Source organism: Silurus meridionalis, chromosome 1 (assembly GCF_014805685.1).
Source record: "Silurus meridionalis isolate SWU-2019-XX chromosome 1, ASM1480568v1, whole genome shotgun sequence".
In the NCBI taxonomy this organism is placed as follows: Eukaryota; Metazoa; Chordata; class Actinopteri; order Siluriformes; family Siluridae; genus Silurus; species Silurus meridionalis.
Window position 1 is genome coordinate 8,016,895 of NC_060884.1, and position 20,651 is coordinate 8,037,545.

The 20,651-nt window shown below is 37.5% G+C and overlaps 1 protein-coding gene across 1 annotated transcript in view; it reads right to left on the reverse strand.

The window, feature by feature from the left end:
* Positions 1-241: 241 nt before the first annotated feature.
* The window catches only part of abcc4 (ATP-binding cassette, sub-family C (CFTR/MRP), member 4), a 53,674-nt gene continuing 33,264 nt past the window's right edge, over positions 242-20,651 (reverse strand). Inside the window, exons 13-30 of the mRNA XM_046847274.1 lie at positions 19,559-19,645; positions 17,517-17,613; positions 16,459-16,665; positions 16,162-16,299; positions 15,353-15,390; positions 15,075-15,193; positions 14,774-14,920; positions 10,797-10,876; positions 9,675-9,825; positions 9,415-9,534; positions 9,047-9,157; positions 8,108-8,208; positions 7,821-8,009; positions 7,416-7,661; positions 6,452-6,624; positions 5,629-5,734; positions 2,851-2,985; positions 242-1,280 (exon numbers count right to left, since the gene is read on the reverse strand). Coding sequence (XP_046703230.1) covers positions 1,191-1,280; positions 2,851-2,985; positions 5,629-5,734; positions 6,452-6,624; positions 7,416-7,661; positions 7,821-8,009; positions 8,108-8,208; positions 9,047-9,157; positions 9,415-9,534; positions 9,675-9,825; positions 10,797-10,876; positions 14,774-14,920; positions 15,075-15,193; positions 15,353-15,390; positions 16,162-16,299; positions 16,459-16,665; positions 17,517-17,613; positions 19,559-19,645 — 2,335 coding nt within the window. The 3' untranslated portion in view covers positions 242-1,190. The remainder of the gene's footprint in view (positions 1,281-2,850; positions 2,986-5,628; positions 5,735-6,451; positions 6,625-7,415; positions 7,662-7,820; positions 8,010-8,107; positions 8,209-9,046; positions 9,158-9,414; positions 9,535-9,674; positions 9,826-10,796; positions 10,877-14,773; positions 14,921-15,074; positions 15,194-15,352; positions 15,391-16,161; positions 16,300-16,458; positions 16,666-17,516; positions 17,614-19,558; positions 19,646-20,651) is intronic.

The following is a 20,651-nucleotide window of genomic DNA, read 5'->3' on the forward strand; positions in this document are numbered from 1 at the left end:
CAAGAGAATGAGATTTGATACCTGTTTGGTCCAATAATACTCTTGCTCACAGTTAATCCACCATTCCGCCTGGGTCAAAGACCTTTTTTTACATAGTTATAATAGACAAGACGTATACGTACAACAGTGTAAACTGTGAACAATGTTTTGGGTGAAGCGTAAAGATAAGAGTTTATCTGTGCACTTTTCTTTCAGTCATATTCGAAAAAGGATTTCGATTTAAACACTGGTTCACAAAAACTTCAGACTGAACAAATGAACGTGTTTAATGAACATACAAGACATTTCATAATTTTAAATACATTTCTTAAATTTCTTTTCTTATTTTATTTCTTTATTTCTGAGCAGTATTGCAGCACGTGCAAAAAATTGCACAATACAAACACAAAGTATACAGATAAACACAAAGTATACTGAATTCCCACACACAGGGAGTTTTTTGCCCCATGTAGCCTAGCTAGAGGCGGAACGATTAAGAAATGCAGCGTGTGTAGTGCAGATTAAACAAACATATATTCAGTCAACATGTGCTGAAAATTGAACTCCCTCCAATTTATTATTTGGCCACTATACTGGTTTTAAGGCACTGATAATCTCACTTCAGCATAGTCAATCAGACTGCACCTGTGCAGTGAAGTGAAGATTAGAGAGATGGCTTTCCATGGTTGGTTCGTAGGAACTTAACTGAGAGCCATGTCCTCAACCCCATTGAGCATCTTAGGTATAAACTGAAACACTGACAGAATGCCAGGTCTTCACCCTAGAAATCCATGCCAACCTTAGTAATGCTTCTATATCTGAATTTGCTCTAATCCCCACAGATATGCTCCACTATTGCAGTGGAAGTTCATACAGTAGTCAAAAAGGCAGGGATGCCTATGGCTTTTGAATGTGATATTCCACAACCAGTATATATATACCAGTATAGCCTATTGAACATATTTAGTATGTTCTCCTCAAAATGAAATACTAGTCTAAATCTATTTCTGGAGGGTGACTTAAAAATTTGTAGAAGAAAATATCATTCCAATATAATTCAATTTGATGTTGCAAAACAGCAATAAAAACAACAACAAAAAAGTAAACTTAAATACAACAATTGAAATATGTACAGATGTAATCTAAACCTTCTTTAGATGCAAGTGGTCGGCTTGCTGAGGGACGCCTCCGAACATAATTGCACTAGGCTCTCACAGTGCAGTCTCAAAGATAACCAGGTTAGCTTCTTTGCTGGAGGTCAGGCCATTGGCCAACTTTGGCTGATGGGAGTTCATATGTGCCTGCAGGTGGTGGAGAGAGTGAAGAGGTAAGCATATGCACAAGGGCCTTTCAGTAGACTTGAAAGGAGATGAAATGTAGCTTTCATTTTCTTTTTAACCAGCAAAGCACTTCTAAACATGAGGCATGTGCACAATAGACAAGTGACCAGTTGCAAAAATTCCCCCTACTTTAATTTCATTATTTGCACAACTCAAAACCTTTTACATTGTAACTTTGAACACTGATTGAACGTGAATGAAGTTTACTGGAAAAGAAAAAGTCCAGACAACACAAAGAGCGAGCAAAAACAGTTGGCTACAGTATCAGGTGCACTCCCAGTTGTGCTCGCATTCATAAGACACAAAGGAAGAGTGGTGCAGTATCAGATGATGTGTGTTTGAAAAGCTCAGCAGTAATCTCCAGAGGGCTAGCTCTGTGAATTAACTCTGCAGTGTGGGAGGCAAAGGGGAACCTGATCCACAGAAAAACTGGGGGGTGTCGGGCAGGGGGTTTTTGGGGTGGAGTTGGGCAAAAGGTTCCTACAATACCTCCCCATCAACCTGCCAAAGGAGAGGGATAACCGATACAGTGTGAGGGCACAATGGGCAGAGTTTTTTCAAACAGTTTTGTGCTCTTCTGTCACAGGTACAGTGACACACAGATAGAGAACATGATGGGAGAATAGAGAACATGTTGTTGTTCTTGCAGTAATAGAAGGTTCATGGCAACGTGTGTGTACAGTACCAATGAAAATCTTGGACCCATCTGAATAAATTATGTTTTCCAGTCTAAATTTTAAAGCCCAGCTGTTCAATTGGTTCTGTATCATATGTTCAGGTGAAGTGAAATATATGAGATCAAGTAACATTGTGAGAATGTGTATGTATGTATGTAAGGGATGGTAAAATGTACAGATTCGCATTGGTTAAAAAAATAAATAAATAAATAATTATTTATCTATAATTATTATAATCGTTCATGATTTAGAAAGTGACCAATAATTTGTGACTAATAATTTATAATAAATTAATTTCTCATCGCTAAACTGTTCCTCAAGTGCGTTCTCTCAGCACCACTGCTACCGAAAAGTGTCCTGAGAGTCACATTGAATATATATTAACATGGCAGAGGTAGAGCTGCACCTTTCTGAAGCCAGAACAGGAAAAGAAAATCAGGTTTTATTTATTTTCTTTTTCCTTTTTTTTTTTTTTTTACTACAAAGTCCTGTTTGTCAAAGGGCCATGCATTAGAATTCAGAAGGTACTTAAGTAAAATTATAATTTGCTGTCTAAGCAAAAAATATTTTTAAAAAAAGGCGACCTATCTGTACCATATTGGATTGCATAGCATCATATTTTTTCCATTGCACCGTATTGCACTGACTCGCATTGTGCTGAATCTAATCAAAATCGGATCGCACTGCATCGCAATAGGAGTGAATTGTAATGCATCACATCAGTAGCTGCTACTTATGAAACTTCAATGTATTGTACTGTTGGCTATATAAATCGCATTGGCCTCAGTTATGGAGATGCACATCCCTAATGTATGAATGTATAAGAATGCATGTGTGACGATTATTTTCTGTACCTGTTCGGCTAGCTGTATCAATGAAGCAGCCTCTGCTTTTCCTGTCTGTTGAACCATCTTGTAAAATATTCCATCCTTGTTCTGGAGCAGCAAATGGGGTTCATCGTATTCATGTATGCGGCCCCCATCGAGAACCTGCAAGCAAGCGACTTTGTGTCAGGGGATTACCGCAAGAACCTCTAAACAATATTTAAAGCATGGTCTAATCATACATAGACAGAGATTAATATTTGCATCCACTGTCAGCTTTTCAGACCTTGATCAGCAGTAATGACAGCAGTGAGTAAGCCAGAAAGCTGTAATAACATCAGTAAGAGCAGGCGTTAGTGTGAGGTAAACAGTAATTATGTGAAGGATGAAATGTGAAGATAGTCATACAGTGTGTGTGTGTGTGTGTGTGTGTGTGTGTATGTGTGTGTGTGCGCGCACGTGTGTAAGTGAATTGAACACATGGTAGAGATTGAAAGTAGTCTGTGTCAGCATGATTAACCAGGGCTGTGTGTTCGTAGGTGAGAAACAACAGAGATAATGCAAAGTGTTCAAACAATATTCAAACCTAAATGGTTTATATAAGCTGCGTTCAGAAGTTGAAAACTACCCCCAATTTAAGAGAATGATTTACAGTACAGAAATAAAAGCACTGTTATAAAACCACTATAACTAAATGCTTCAGACAAGTAGACATAAGTCTTTGATGTCATCGTGGATTAATGCTGGTCCACTCCTGTCTGTAGGATTGCTTTAATTCAGCCATACAGAAAGGCTTCCAAGCATGAACTTCCTGTTTAAGGTTCTGCCAACGGATCTCAGTGGGGTTCATTTCAGCACTTTGACTAGCTCACTCAGTCAGAAGTGGATTTGTTCTTGCACCTGGGATCTTTGTCTCAGAGACCCAATTGTGCTTGTGCTTTAAATCAGGGACTAATCACTGGATACTCAATGAGATTTTCTTGGTAGGGAGCATCTTTCTGTCTATAATTCTGTCAATTATATCAAGTCCAGACACTAAAACAGCAAAACATCCCCATAACCTCACATTACCACCAGCATGCTTAAATATTGGTATGATACTCTTATTGTTGAATGCTGTGTCAGCTTCAAGTTCGATTTAACAGGACTGATGCCTTCCAGAAAGTTACAGTTCCATTAACCCTTTAAATATTATTACAGAAAGCATGGAAGGTTTGAGGCAAATATTACATTTGTTAGAAGCAGGAAAGGCACAGCAGTTTTTAGAGCATCATCTTGGGTCTTTGTGACTTCCTAGCTAAAATAGGCTAGCAGATTCACCAATGTTCCAGGTTTTCTCCATATGGAGATAATTACTCTGTCTTATGCTGGAATCCCTTTGTAACCCTTTCAAGAATGATCTATTTCAATATCATAGCATACTAAGGCACTTGCTGAGATTTTCTTTTTTGCCTACATCACATTGCTAGAATGGTTCTTTTTACAAGGTTAACAGTAATAAAACTTGGAAGAGTCTAAACTAATTAAATTTAATTATCAGTTAAACTTTAGTTACTTCAGCAACTTAAACTGAAACTGAAATGAAATTTGTTCAAACACTGTATTTAACCGGCTTTTTTCTTTGTATTTTTCTTGTACTGCCTTTTGTTTGAAGATCAACAATTACAAACAAAACAAAATAAATGGTCAAATAATGTCACTGAATGCAAGTGTCCATGCTGCACAGTAAGTGTGAATGTTTTATATTCTCAAAACAGAACCAGATCCCCTTTTCTGCCAGCTATAAAACCATGTGCATAATCCCTGCTGCTTAGATGCAAAGGTAACCTGATAATAAAACGAGCACACAACAGAAACTGTTATATACTGAAATGAAAAAGTGCAACACGCTGAACATATAACTCATACATTAAAAGATTTTCGATAAATGCTATCACATTTCCAAACCCACGACACAGCAGATGTGACTAAAAAGTACATTAGTTTCACGCTCTGCTTTCTCTTTTTAATAAGGTAATTCATTTACTTGTTCATTCATTAGTTGCCAAGTCAAACAGTACAGAGAATAAAGTTGGCATTTCAAAAAAGGCATTTCATGCTATATAAATGCTATAAAGGTTCGAGTTGGTGTATCACAATATGGAAAAAGTGACATTCAAAACTATAATTAGTTAATTCAAGTATTTTATTACCTCCGAAGGATATGTAACCTATACTTGCCCCTGGTGGGATTACCGAATTATCAGATAACAATGAGTTTTAAAGTCCTGAAAATATACAGGAAATTCTGATATGTTTATTGCAATAACCTACAATTTTACACAAACACCTTGTTGTTCATTTACACAGATCATGACGGCTTCACCAGCTCTTTGACAATGTGCACAGGGCACAAAATGACACATGCAACATGTTATAAATTTACCCTGATACCAATGGGCTGTGGCAGTAGGCATTGTTCAACCACAAAAAAAGCCCAGTAATAGCAAGGTCGAAGATAATTCAGCACATCAGCAAGGTTAAGTTTCCACACATTCCCTCACTATATAACCATTATAAGGTAGTCAGGTTCACAATAAGCACCCTACCTCAATGCCTTTTAATCTTTTCTAAGCTGATGTTTTGTTTGTCAGTATTTGTTAATTGAGTAAATCTAATCTGCATATATTGCAGCATATACAGTATACACCAACTGCAGAACAATCATGCTATAGTCCTTCTCCTGAATCCATGCTTCTTTGGTATGGGCACCAGCTAAAGCCTTTGAGTAAAATTACACAGGAAGTGAAACTGTTCTGTATCACTTACCAGTATTCGGTCACTGTCTATGATTGTGTTGAGTCTATGGGCAATAGTTAAGACAGTGCATTCACGGAACTTCTCCCTAATGGTCTTCTGAATGAGGTCATCTGTTCTGTAAAATGCACACATGCAAAACATTACGTATTCAGCACAAAGTATCCTGCAGCTTCCCAGAAGGTCATGTGTTTACTTCTACAGGTTAGGAACATTATCATAAAGCATTATAACTTGGCAAAAGTCAGCTCTTTTACAGTTTACAGTTTAAAATAGTTAAAAAAAATTTAGTTGGCAAATATTTTCAGCTTAAATGGCAATTCATTATATATTTTTGGCAGTTGTCCACTTGGTAGGTTACGGTTAATAGATCAATGTAATCAAATGGAGTAGAGCACTTAGGACAATCACCAAGGCCATTAGTGTAGGAGTGTCCTCCTGCATTCGCACAAGCCTGTGTTGGATGAGTTGTGGGAGACAACAGGTTTCAGAGTAGTCACATCCTCAGACAGTACAGGAGTTACCCATTTTGCTGTAGTTACGACAAACTGATCCGCCGAATGAGCCGATAAAATGTGTGCGTTATCTTTACAAACAGTGAAGCATAATCTCTAATATTTGGTCACCAGTTGCGCCAGAATGAAAGTTTGAGCCAAACAAAAGTCTTTAAATATACTTTCTAAAAATCAATTAATTACTTACAAATAGGTAAAACTCAAATAAAGTTTTTTGAAGACCGCATATATGTTTGCTCACAAGCTGCCAGCAATATAATGTTGCATTTAAAACTGTTAGAAACAGTACATTTATTTTGTTATGATAAACAAATGAACACCTGGGGTCTACGTTAGCTGTAGCCTCATCAATAATAAGTATTCGGTTCTTCCTCAAGATGGCCCTGGCAAGACACACAAGCTGCCGCTGACCAACACTGAAGTTAGAACCAGATTCAGCCAGAATGGTCTCTAGTTTACCAGGCAACTCCTCCACCACAGATTTCAGTTGTACCTGAAAGTGTATACATGAGAACACATATGTTACACAAATGGGGGTGGGGTGGGGGCACAAAAGTATTGAATGCTTTAATCTAACTGAGCATGTGTTTAATTTATTTCAATTAATATTGAAACATTAATCAAGTTCTCATTATTTTAGTAGTCTACCACAGTATATGAAGGGTACGATCAGGAATAACATAATGACATTATAACATTATGACTGGTGAAGTGAATAACACTGATTCTCTTCATTATGGCACCTGTTAATGGGTGGGATTTATTAGGCAGCAAGTAAACATTTTGTTCTCAAAGTTGATGTGTTAGAAGCAGGAAAAATGGGCAATCATAAGGGCGAGTTTGACAAGGGCCAAATTGTGATGGCTAGACGATTGGGTCAGAACTGCAAATCTTGTGGGCTGTTCCTGGTCTGCGGTGGTCAGTATCTATCAAAACCGGTCCGAGGAAGGAACAGTGGTGAACCGGTGACGGGGTCATGGGTGGCCAAGGCTAATTAATGAACGTGGGGGTGAAGGCTGGTCTGTGTGTTCCGATCCAACGGACGACCCACTGGAGCTCAAATTGCTGAAGAAAGTTATGCTGTTAATGCTCGATGAGTCACAACTGTTTTGGCAGCAAAAGAAAAACCAACACAATATTAGGCAGGTGGTCATAATGTTATGAATAATGTCATGCCTGATCAGTGGCCATAAGGTTTTTTGGTGTATACTGCAGTAGACAGCTGAAACAAATATTTTTTCAATGTCCAATTATTTTTGGAGTTGTATGTAATAATGTGTGTACCTCTTCTAAAGCATTCCATAGGTCCTTGTCTGAGTGCTCCTGAAAGGGGTCCAGGTTTTTTCTCATGGTGCCAGTGAATAGCACTGGATCTTGTGGAATAATGGATATCTTCTGGCGAAGGTCATGGAGGCCAAGATCAGCAATTGACACACCATCTATATAGATCTTTCCTTGTGGCTCTGCCAGTCGGAACAGTGCAGAGATCAGAGAACTCTTTCCTGCACCTGTCCTACCCACGATGCCAACCTTACCAATGTGACAATTCAGGAAGTTCATGTTATATATCAAGGAAATTGAGCAACCAAAAGACTTTTTGCATTTAAAACCAAGTTTCATGCTAACAAATCTAAAATACAAAAAAACATGATGGCTGCATAATACCTGTGAATATATGATGTGACTTACCTTCTCTTTGGGTCTAAACATTGCTTTTAAGTTTTTCAGCACCAGTGGTCCATTGGAACTGTAGGAGAAATTGACCTGGTCAAAAGTGATCAATCCCTGGCTTGGCCACTTTGGAGGAGGCTTATGCGCTTCCCATGCTGCTTCATTCTCCAGCTCTGTGTATTCCACCACTCTTTCTACCGAGGTCATCTACATGTACATGTACAAACATCACACAGGTGATGCATCAGCCAAAATTGCTCTCACTTCTTAAGATCATATTAATATGGTTAAAAGAAAGGTCTTACCAGATTTTCAACTTCAGCGCTCTGTCTGACCCCCCACTGGAACATTCCAATGAGTGTTACTGCATAGGACAAGGCTAAGCCAACAGCACCTGCATCCAAACCTGAGAAAAAAAAGTGTAGCAATAGCCATAGCATCCTAATTATAATAGCTTTATATCATAAAAAAAGCCATTTTTCTATCCAACATCTCAACACTGACCTCTACTTTCTCCAAAGCAATATACATTACTCTTTTTGCAGAAGACTACATTTAAATCGATGACAGATTTGGTTATTACATTCTACACAGCTGTCTGAATATTTGAAGGTTTTAAAAAAATATATAAGGCTTTTAAATAATCTTTTTTACTGCAGTGGGCAACTGTGCATAGTACAGACCCCATATATGGAGATTTGATTAAGGGGTAAAACCGCTTTGAATCAAGTGATTAAACAAATGTTGCATTAAGAAATGACAGACATTTTTACATAGTGCCTTTTTTTAATCGCTTGAACCGAAATAATTTAAACAGTAGATGAAACTTATCTTCCCAACAGATATCACCGAATGTTGAGTTTCATCCCCTAAAACATCTTTGGCCTGCGTATCGTGTTACAGCTACTAAATGCAAATTGGTTCAAGAAAAATTTGTAAAAACATATTCGGAATCCACCTTTTATTGCCATAATTTATCATACAACAAGGTGGAAACAGGAAACCCCAGACAATTAAACTGCTTATAAGTCACGATTTCAGTGACTTTAAGAACTAAAAAACTTGCTTTTGAAAGTAAAAATAGCTGCAATTCCATGCAACACTTTTTTTGTTAAACCTATTGAATTAAATCTAAAAGCCTTTACTTTCAATAACATCATTGCTCTATGTGAAATTCATTTTGGTGTTATGCAGAAAAGAATACACACATTGTGTATTTATAGGTACTATAAGTGATTTCTTACTGTTTCTCAGTACAAGGCACCCGAAGGCTGTAATGGTGACAAACACTGAACACATTCCATCCAGACGCACAGCAAACCAGCGTGACGTGGTCAGGAATAGGAAACAGGCCTCTGCATACAAACAATGAGTATTAAACTGTGTGATTGACTGTAGGTCATATGACAGGGTGTTCAGTCTTACGGCCAGGGCTGCAGGTTTTTCTTACAACCAAATAGAACCACATCCGTTTCTATATGTTTATTCATTTGATCCTGCGATTCAATCAGTGTGATTGTTTCGAAGGAAAAAAACTGCAGCCCTTTCACAGATATGGCTGGACACAGCTGCTATATAATAAAGCACTGTGTTACTGCAGTTATTGCAGTACCTGTGTGCAGGTCTTGATGAGAATCAAAGGTTTGCTGGAATCTTTCCTCAGCTTTGAAGGCACGAATTGTACTTAGGCCTTGCAGTGAAGATGACAAGTGAGAAAATACAGGGCTTCGAGCTATAGGGTAAAGAAAAATACACCTTTACTTTTGAATGGTTTAATTTTTCTTTCATTCTGCAAAAACATTTTTTGCATATAAATCTCAAATATTTAGACATGTAAACAAAAGACCCCCAAAACCAATTATTTAAACTCACTAGTAGCTTCAAGACGTTTGATGTCACGTGAGGTCTGGAGGAAGTAGCGCCGAAGAAAGAGGAAGACTATTAGGAGAGGCAGCACAGGGATCAGAATCCATGGGATGACAGAAGTAGCCACAGCGATGACACCTACGATTTGCAAAAACACCTAGAAAGACACACACTGTATTACCTCTTTGTCATGGTGGTTAACTGTTGAGTCTTTAAAAATATGTTGAAAACTCCTTAGTGTTAAAGCTTCAGAGCTACCTACACATCTCCACAGTCTATTTTGCCATGACTTGACAGTTTCGGATGGTTCCCATATAATAAAGGCATATCCCATGGTTTATCTCAAGTCTCCCTTAGATCCTTTAACATATAATCAGCATATAGGACATGCTAGCCAATTCTAGCATAATATAACTGAAGGGACTGACCATTTAATTTACCCACTTACGCTCATGCGCCGATGAACATAGCCAGGTTTTTCTCTATGAGTTTCTATTTTCAGCGCAGGACTGGTTATAAAACAATTGCATTGTTGACCACCCTGCTAGGTATGAGGCAAAGTAAAACACACGATCTGGGTGGCACAGATATATGTGTCAAAGCTTTCTTAGCAAGGTCCACTGAGCCAAGACAAGGGTCATTCTCTTGACAAAATGTGTGACCAATAAGGAGAAAGAGTGAATCTACATGGTTTAATGGGGGACCCAGGCATTCAAAAGGACTGTGTCTTTGCACAGGCTGGGAAAAAAAAATCTAAGCCTTCCACATACAAGGGTAGGTAGAAGGCTTCAGTCATTGTCTACAGGCTCCCTTGTCCTTTTTGGAAATGTGGGGAAGAATAGTGAGAAGCAGACAGTGAGAAAGACCCCTAAAATAATGGGTGACAATGGTCAATATGGTAAAGTCCTTTCAGTCTGCCAACACAACAGAAAAGGAAGGCTGACCCTTTCTGACAGAATGAAAAGTGCTTTAAATGAAAGACTATTATGCTGTTTTAATTTGGTCTGTCAAGCATTAATACAATGGCACTTTGTGGGCATGAAGCAGGTACACACAGAGAAAGAACGAAAGAGAGAGAGAGAGAGAGAGAGAGAGAGAGAGAGAGAGAGAGAGAGAGAGAGCGCTTACTTGGATAAAGTCCACAAATGTCCAGGGCAACATAGAGTCTATGTGACCAATGTCCTTTGCAAACCGATTAAGAATTCTTCCTAAAGAAGTGTGGAAAAAAGAACGAATGCATATGAGTGCTACAATGTTCGTGAATCATTGCTTGACATGCTCCTCATCGATTTCGGATGTCACCTAAATGTAGTAAATGTATACAATTCTTTAATTAGATGTTGAGAAAAGAATGACATTGCATGCAAAAACGCACATTAAACAAAACAAACAAAAAAAAACCCTTATCTGACCAGCACTGGAAAATTGTTCTCAGCACATTTGCTACCATATGAGCAGCTCTTCTTTTGTTCCATTTTTAATCAGGTTAATCAATCTGCTCATCATGAATTAACACATTGTACATGAACATATAAGCATCTCTAGAGCCAGGGAATAAAAACACAATCAGCAATTACACTGCTTCTGATAGAACATCAACAGCTATGTATCTTAGACAATAAAAATAATTATAACAGTGATGGGTTAAGGAGAAAAAAAAAATCTGTGCACAGTGATCTTCTACCTGACTGCTCACAAACAGATAAAAATCAACAAAAGGAAACCAGCTCACAGGTCAGCTGAAGCTAACATGACCAACACTGAACTGATTGGTAAACAGAGGTGCAATATAGTTAATAGTAGCCTTTACTGATTACCCAAGCAGACTAATGGGCTCAGGCTGTGTCCTGAACAACCATATAATGGTGCTGCTATTGAGATGTTGCTCACACTATCAATAGGAACACCCTGATAAGCAGGCTAAACAACGCGTAATGCACAACTTATTGCACCAATTGCTTTTAAAAAGACAAAATGGCTTTACTGAGCAGCTTTTTTGTAGTACCTTAAATCATTAGCCTTTAACGAGTCCCTGTCATATAAAAAATGTGGCCTTGTAAACAAAATTACGGTTCTCCATTACTGAAGAGTATTTGAATACATATTTATTTTCCCAGATATAGGCTGAAACTCATTACACATACATTTTAAACATATACGCTGGTCAGTCATAATAATAAAACACTGTCAGGTGAAAGGAATAACTCTGATTATGTCAATGGCACCAGTCGAGTGGTGGGATATATTAGGCAGCAGATGTCCATCCAGATAAAAGCTTTCAACATGAGAACCAGGGAGCTGTCTATGGAAGAAAGGCAAGTCATTATAAAGCTTAGCAAAGAAGACAAAAATCAGTCAGAGCCATTGTACAAGCATTAGGTACAGCTTATACCTCAGTTTGGAATGTCCTTGAAAAAAAAAACTAGAAACCACAGAAAACCGACAGTGAACATGTTGGTTAAGAAAAACAAAGTTAATGACAAACATTGTGAGTGCTATAATAAAAAACCTAAAAGCAACAACTATTTATATGAATAATTATTTATATGACAATCTCCACAGAGCACAATAAACTGCTTGAGATTATATAGAGTCCATAGCACAAGAAGCAAATCACATCAGTAGTAAGATTCAAAACAACAGATAATAAATAAAAGACAAAGATGAGGCACAGAAGATCTGTAACGAAAATTACTAATAATTGTAATGATGGCAGCAAACCTCTAGTTCAGAAGTCTATAAAAACATTCTGTCTGCCAGGTTACAGACAAAAGCACACTGCATTTCAGCTCCTGAAGAGAATACTAAAAGGAGAAACCCACCAAAAAAAACAACAAAAACCGAAAGGAGCTACAAAACTAGGAACAGCAACACGAATGCAACAGTTGGTGATGTCAGTGGCTTGTCGATTTTTGCAGTTATTGCAAGTACAGGATATGCAGCTGAATATTTAAGATTATTTAATTTAAGGGACCAGCACCAAAGCTGCCAGGTTGTTTAACACATCTAAATGTAATCAGAATCAGAAAGAGCTTTATTGCCAAGAATGTTTGCACTTACAAGGAATTTGATTTGGTGATAGAAGATGATTAAAAAAGAATAAAAAGTTATTACACATGATAAAACGCGCATAAAGACGTAAAGATGGCGTTGTAAGGAAGATCAGAAAATGAAAGCTGAAATTTTGATTGTCTCAATCATCTATCAAAATTAAACCCAAATGGCTTTAGTGTACTGTAAAAAAAAAAAGGAAATATCATACCATCATTTGTAAAGGAAGGAATTAGGCTACTGGGTGCAGCTCTGGCAGGCTGTCGATGCAAGTATATGGTCACATGATGTGAGCTTTATTTATTTTTACTTTGTGGGTTGCACAGATTGTGACCTCTAGTGTTCTAACAGTGCAACAGCATTGCATGCATAATTAATCTACAGTATTATTAATCAATAGGCTGAGTAGACATGCATTTCACAATGCAAACATCTTATTTAAATGGTGCACAGAAAGGGAAATGGTGTAGGGGTGATCCTGAAGGAAGAGTACAGTAGTAGTAGTAGTAGTAGTAGTAGTAGTAGTAGTGTAGGTGGAGGTGAAGAGAGTTTCTAATCGCTAAGCTGGAAGTTGAAGGGGTGGTGATAAATGTCATCAATGCTTATGCTTTGAGCATTGGGTGCTGAGAAAGGAGTTGTGGTATGTCAGACAAATATGTGAGAGTGGTGCAGGACATGTAATAATGTGCTGGTGCTATGATAATATACAAAACTATACAAACAAGTCAAATAAATTAATAATAAAGTAATAAATAGAGATATTAACTAATTAATTAGTGCATGGTATGTAAAAGTGAGACATGTATTAGGACAGTGTGACAGCCGTGAAGTGTGCAGTAGAAACGAAAGAGTGGTTTAAGGAGAAGTTTGGACTGCATCAGGGATCGGCTCTGAGCCCTTTCCTGTTTGCAGTGGTGATGGACAGGTTGACAAACAAATTCAGACAGGAGTCTCCATGGACTATGATGTTTGCGGATGATATTGTGATTTGTGGTGAGAATAGGGAGCAGCTTGAGAAAAGCCTGGAGAGCTGGAGGTACGTGCGGGAGAGAAGGGGAATGAAAGTCAGTAGGAGTAAGACGTGTGTGAATGAGAGGGAGGGCAGTGGAAGGGTGCAGTTGCAGGGAGAAGAGGTGGAGAATGTGGAGGAGTTTAGGTACCTGGGGTCAACAGTGCAAAGTAATGGAGAGTGTGTTAGAGAAGTGAAGAAAAGAGTGCAGGCAGGGTGGAGTGGGTGGAGAAGAGTGGCAGGAGTGATTTGTGATAGAAGGATATCTGCAAAAGTGAAAGGGAAAGTTTATAGGACTGTGGTAAGACCTGCGATGTTGTATGGTTTAGAGACAGTGGCATAAAGTAAAAGACAGGTGGTGGACCTGGAGGTAGCAGCGCTAAAGATGTTTAGGATTTCGTTGGAACTGACGACGATGGACAGGATTAGAAACAAGTTCATTAGAGGAACCGAGCATGTAGGAAATTTTTGGGACAAAGTGTGAAAGGCTCAATTGAGGTGGTTTGGACCTGTGCAGAGGAGCGGTATGGGGTATATTGGTAGGAGAATGCTGAAGATGGAGCCACCACGAAGGAGGAAAAGAGGAAAGAGCAGGTTCATGGATGTGGTGAAGACATGCAGGTAGTTGATTTGAAAGAGGCAGATGTAGAAGACAGTAGTATGGAGACGGATGATCTGCTGAGCACCCATAACTCGCATCAACAAACTAATAATCTTTCAATAATTAGATCTCAGTTTGTAATTATAACATTTTGGTATAGACAATAGGACATTTTTTCTTTTTTATAACTGTGTGGATCTAAAATCACAAAATGTTACTTTGTAGTTACTGAAGTAAAAAGTTGTTAGAATTGCTCTACAACACTATGTTACTATGTAGACATGCTGCCCCTGTAAGAGATGTCACACTGCTCCCTACTGGATAACCGGTCAAAGTCTTACTCATATTTTGCAACCTAATAAAAGGCAATAACATTTTAGGAGGCTCTGATATGAGAAAGAATTACATCATAAGAAAGCAAAAGAGAAAGGCACCCAGACTCACCGATAGGGTTAATGTCAAAGAAGCGCACAGGGGCCCTGAGGATACAGTTGAACATGCGATTGTGGAGCTCCTGGGCAGAGCGCACTAAAGCATTAAACATAATCAGACTGCGCGTAAACCCGAAGAGAAGCGTGGTCACTGTTAAACCTAAAGAGAAAAAAAAAAAGTTATTGTTCATTACACCATGCTGAATCAATACATGATAATAAAACAAAGAAAAAAATATTGCATTATATGTCCAAAATATACATTTATTTAAATACTTTGTGAGTCAGTCTGTTATACCAGTGCTTGACTGTACCTGAATAAATGCCCAGGTAGAAATCAATAGAGAGTTCTAGAGTGGTATTCTGATTAAGGCTACTGTTGATGAAGGTATGGTTTTGGTTTAGCACATTTAGCTTCTCCTGTGCAGTAGCCCTGTTGATTTGAAAGCAAGTAGTCAACGCAAAAAAAAAAAACTTAGCACATAACTAGTTAGGACCTGATAAAACAAAAAGGAAAAAAAGTCCAAGAATCCCTTTACAAAAAGTCAATAAAACCTCTATGGATTATGGAATATTTTAAAACTCCACTTACCAGTAAGCAAGCCACCAGTCTTGAAGAATATAGGATGTCTGTTAATTGAAAGCAATCACAAGCTTAACAAACGACAAAATACATAATGGATACAAATCTGCTAACCCTGTATAGGTGCATCTCAATAAATTAGAATATGATTAAAAAGTTGATTTACTTTAGTAATTCAATACAAACATGAAACTCGTATATTATATAGATTCATCACACACAGACTGATATATCTATATCTATCTATCTATCTATCTATATCTATCTATCTATCTATCTATCTATCTATCTATCTATCTATCTATCTATCTATCTATCTATCTATCTATATTCTTTTATATGTATTTTTTTAATTTTGATGATTATGGCTTACAGCTAATGAAAACCCCAAATTCAGTATTTTATAAAATTAGACAATTGTAAAAGTTCGATATTGGAGACTCGTGGTGTCACACTCTAATCAGCTAATTAAATCCAAACACCAGTAAAGGTTTCCTGAGCCTTTAAATGGTGTCTCAATCTGGTTTAGGCTACACAAACATGGGGAAGACTGTTGACTTGACAGTTGTCCAGAAGACGATCATTGACACCCTGTACATGGAGGGTAGGACACAAGAGGTTATCGCTAAAGAAGCTGTTGTTCAGATTGCTGTATCCAAGCACATTAATAGAAAGTTGAATGGAAAGAAAAAAATCAATAGTGTGCTGAATCAATATAATAAACAAGTTTCACTCTTTGTATAAAATTACTAAAAGAAATAAACTTTTTATTGATATTCTAATTTATTGAGATGCACCTGTATTATATCATGCTGTACCTGTGCAAGCAGGTTAAGCAGAACAAGGAGGAGCAGCACGAAGGCACTGACTCCAGCATTGAGGTATTTCATGTACATGCGGAACCCTATGTTCCCCTCAGAGCGACTCTCGTCTGACATGGTCTGAACATGTTCTTCCTGGAATCATCACCACCACCAAGCACACATGGGAATAAAATGAAATATACTCATATTTGCATGTGAAATAAAAAAATAATAATTAAACCAGACAGTACCAGAGTTGTAACTGATTACACAAAGAAGTACAATTCCCCAAAAAATAATTACTATGCATACAGGCAGCTGATCTGTGTCATCTTTACTGGACACAACTGATGAGGTCCCCGAGCGAACAGAGTTCTGTGAAAGGGTTCGGTTGCGAGAAGACTCTATGGGCCCAGTCCCACCTTTCTGCTCTTCTTCCTCATCCTTTTTTAACAGAGATGTAAAGTCCACACCTGAATTTAGAAGCTCTGTGTATGTGCCCTGCACCACTAATTGACCCTGCAATGGGAAAAATGGTGAAAATGGAGAAAAAAGAAATGTCTGTCATCTTTGGAATAATATTAAAATAAAAACAGCATATCATTTCATCACACACTTTGAAATCAACAGACTTTGGACATTTGGAGTCAACAGGCTTTAAAAGTCAAATAAATATGCTTTTTTAAATACATTATATGACAGGATGTGGGACAGCTATAACAATGAACAACTGTGGCTTTTAGATGGACATTTCTTTTTTCTAGCATCATCTATTATATGAGTCAAACACAGTTACATGGTTTGGCTTTTTTATGCCTTGATTAATAATAACATTTATAAAAGTGATTTGGACATATAAATTTAATAGATATTTAAATTAAATGCTGAATTTGCTATTCTGCATTTAACTGAAAAAAAATAAGAAGGTGGCCAAAAGTTTAGAATGGATGATTTTATTTTTTTTCAGTTTTCAGAAATATTTTTTCAAATGTAGACTACAGACAGTAGTTAGCCATGGCAGCGTTGTTGTCACGATGATTATTATGCACGATTTTTTGTATATAAAAAAAAAAAGATGCTGAATTAAAATTCATTTTCACCTTCCGTTTAATTTGGAACTTGACATGAAACAGCTCAGATAAATGATCTCTCATAAAACAAACAGCTATACAGAGTACAACCAATTTTATAAAGCTAATCTTACACACAGAGATTAAGTGCTTAATACTGACTGACAGCAGCACTACCCAAATTGTCTGCATCCACTCCTTAACTGTGCTTATAAATACAAGCCTCAAATAAAGCTTGCAGCAAGTATTCACCGTGCCCTGGCATGATCGAAATGTAGTACAGTTGGCTCTTGAACACACCTCTTTCAAAACCAGGATATGATCAGCTGCTTTCAGAAACTGGAGCTGGTGAGTCACCAGGATCCTTGGTTTCTTCTTTAGAATGCCACAGATACAGCTGTAGAGTAACAACACCATGTCTGAAGACTTTGATTTTTTTTTATCTTTGCTTAATGATTTATTATTTATTATTTCCACAATATGTTTGCACACTTGGCACCCTGGCAAATATGCTTGTACAATAAAGATTTTTATCATCCCTACATGATTGTTCCAAGTTCGCAAATGTGAAAAAAACAAAAGAATAAATAAGAGTGATAAAAAAAAGGGTAAGGTTACAGTCTTATTCCAAAATGAATAAAATTCATTATTTTACTCAAATTTTCACAAAAAATACCCAATAATGACAATGTGTTGAAGTGTGTTTGAAAGCTTTGCAAATTTAGTTAAAACACAACTGTCTATAGAAAGTACAATAGTTAACAGTGCATGCCAAAGCACAAACCATGCCATGAAGTCCAAGGAATTGTCTATAGACCTCAGAGACAGGATTGCATCAAGACACAGATCTGCAAAAGAGTACAGTAAAGTTTCTGTAGCATTAAGGGTCCCAATGAGCACAGTGGCCTCCATCATCTGTAAATGGAGAAAGTTTGGAACCACCAGGACTCCCAGAGCGAAGCCGCACGGTGAAACTGAGCGATGGGGGGATAGACAGGAAAGTGACCAAGAACCCAATGTTCACTCAAAGAGCTCCAGCATTTCTCTGTGAAGAGAGGAGAACCTTCCAGAACAACAAGCATCTCTGCAGCACTCCACCAATCAGGCCTGTATGGTAAAGTGGCCAGATGGGAGCCACTCTTCAGTAAAAGGCACATGGCAGCCTGCCTGAAGTTTGAGAAAAAAAACCTGAATGACTCTCCGACCATGAGAAACAAAGATTGAACTCTTGAATGACAGGCATCATGTTTGGAGGAAACCAGGCACCACTTATCACCTGCCCAATACCATCCCTACAGTAAGGCATGGTGGTGGCAGCATCATGCTGTGGGGATGATTTTTTAGCATGAACTTGGAGACTAGTCAGGATTAAGGGGAAAAATGTATGCAGCAATGTACATGAGACATCCTTGGGTTCTCTGGACCTTAGACTGGGGTGACGGTTTATCTTCCAACAGGACAACAACCCTACGCACACAGCCAAGGAGTGGCTACGGGATGACTTTGTGAATGTCCTTGAGTGGCTCAGCCAGAGCCCAGACTTGAACACGATTGAACATCTCTGGAGAGATCTGAAAATGGATGTGTACTGACGCTCCCCATACAACCTGAAAGAGCTTGATAGGTTCTGCAAAGAAGAATGGAAGAAACTGCCCAAAAACAGGTCTGCCAAGCTTGTAGCATCGTACTCAAAATGACTTGAGGCTGTAATTAGTGCCAAAGGTGTTTCAAAAAGTATTGAGCAAAAGCTGTGAATACTTACGTACATACACTTTTTTTGTTTTTTTATGTTTAAAAAATTTGCAAAGATTTCAAACAAACTTCTTTTACGTTCACATTATGGGCTATTGTTTGTAGAATTTTTGAGAAAAAATGAATTAAATTTATTTTGGAATAAGGCTGTAACATAAAATGTGTTACAAGTGAAGCACTGAATACTTACTGGATGCACTGCAAAAATGAAATAGGCCTACAAAAATCTTAGCGATGAATATAATTAGAAATTAATTATAAAGTAATTAAATACAGTATTTTTGTTTTGTACTACAGATGCATTAAAACACTCTGAGCAGTAAAACAGAGAAAACTTGGACGAGTTCAATTCAATTTAACACATTCAAAAAAACAAGAACTTGCGGAAGTGGAAATTTCAAGCACGTTAATATATTGCCGCCATTTTGATTTCGTTTATCTCGATCATCGGTTACCTCGATGCTTTTTGGCGACCCCCTAGGACATCGACATAACCGGGTTCCACTGTATTAGGTTTTTTTTCTTTCTTTTTTTTTAAGGCATTTTACTATAAATTATTGCAAAAAAAAAACCTTGAAAAAAAAACTTACCGATCGAACAGATGTCGTCCCACTTCTGCATCGACTGCACTTAGTGGATCATCCAATAGGTAAATATCAGCATCTTGATACACAGCCCTAAAAAGAAAGACATGTCAGTTTTTCAATGACCTTAGCTTTCACTTGTTGGTACATGTGGTTTTGTTAACCTTGGCTGCTATGAACACACAAAAAGGTAATTAATTTGAATTTGCAAACAGAGCACAAGGTAGAACATGGAGAAGATATGGGTAAAACAGGAAAATACTGTAACAAAAACCTTCACAAAGGAAAAGAAATCCCAAGAAAAATAAAATGCACCGAGAATTAACACAAACTGCTTAATTTAAAGCAGAGACACTTTAGTAATTGACATACACAATCTTTCTCTCGTTAATATTTACTAAAATTCATCCAAATATATATAATTTTATTGTTCTACTTTATCTCTGAATGATTTAGTATGCAGAGTCCTAAATATAGGTAAATCAAACCTGAGATGAACAGCAACACATGACATAATACACCGTGTTATTATTTATTTTATTAATATAATTTTTTTAATTTTATTTATTATTTATCAAATATCCCTGATTAATTTATCATCATTACCGGTAAGTGTGGCAAGTCTGCCTTCTATAAAAGCCGAAGTTTTAGCGGTTTGCTGGTCTGAAGCATTCATGTGCATGTTAACACAATGCAAAGGAGGAAGGACATCAGCAATGATCTTAGACAAGCTAATTGTTCCTACCCGTCAGACTGGGAAGGGCAATTTCCAAATAATTTTAAGTCTAAAGCAACAATGTAAAGAGTGGACCAAATTTTTTCCACAATGATGTGAGACTGATAAGGTCATACAGAGGTTATTGCTGCTAAAGGTTTTTCTACAAGTTATTGTATCATAAGGTGTTCTTAGTTTTTCACACATGGTTTCACTATTTTGGCTTTATACTGTAATGACACTGTGTAATCAAGTCAAGTCAAGTCAAGTCAAGTCAAGAAGCTTTTATTGCCATTTCCACCATATATAGCTGGCACAGTACACCACACAAGTTCTCCAAAACCCTGGTGCTACATTAAACAACTTGGAGCTACATATGAGAAC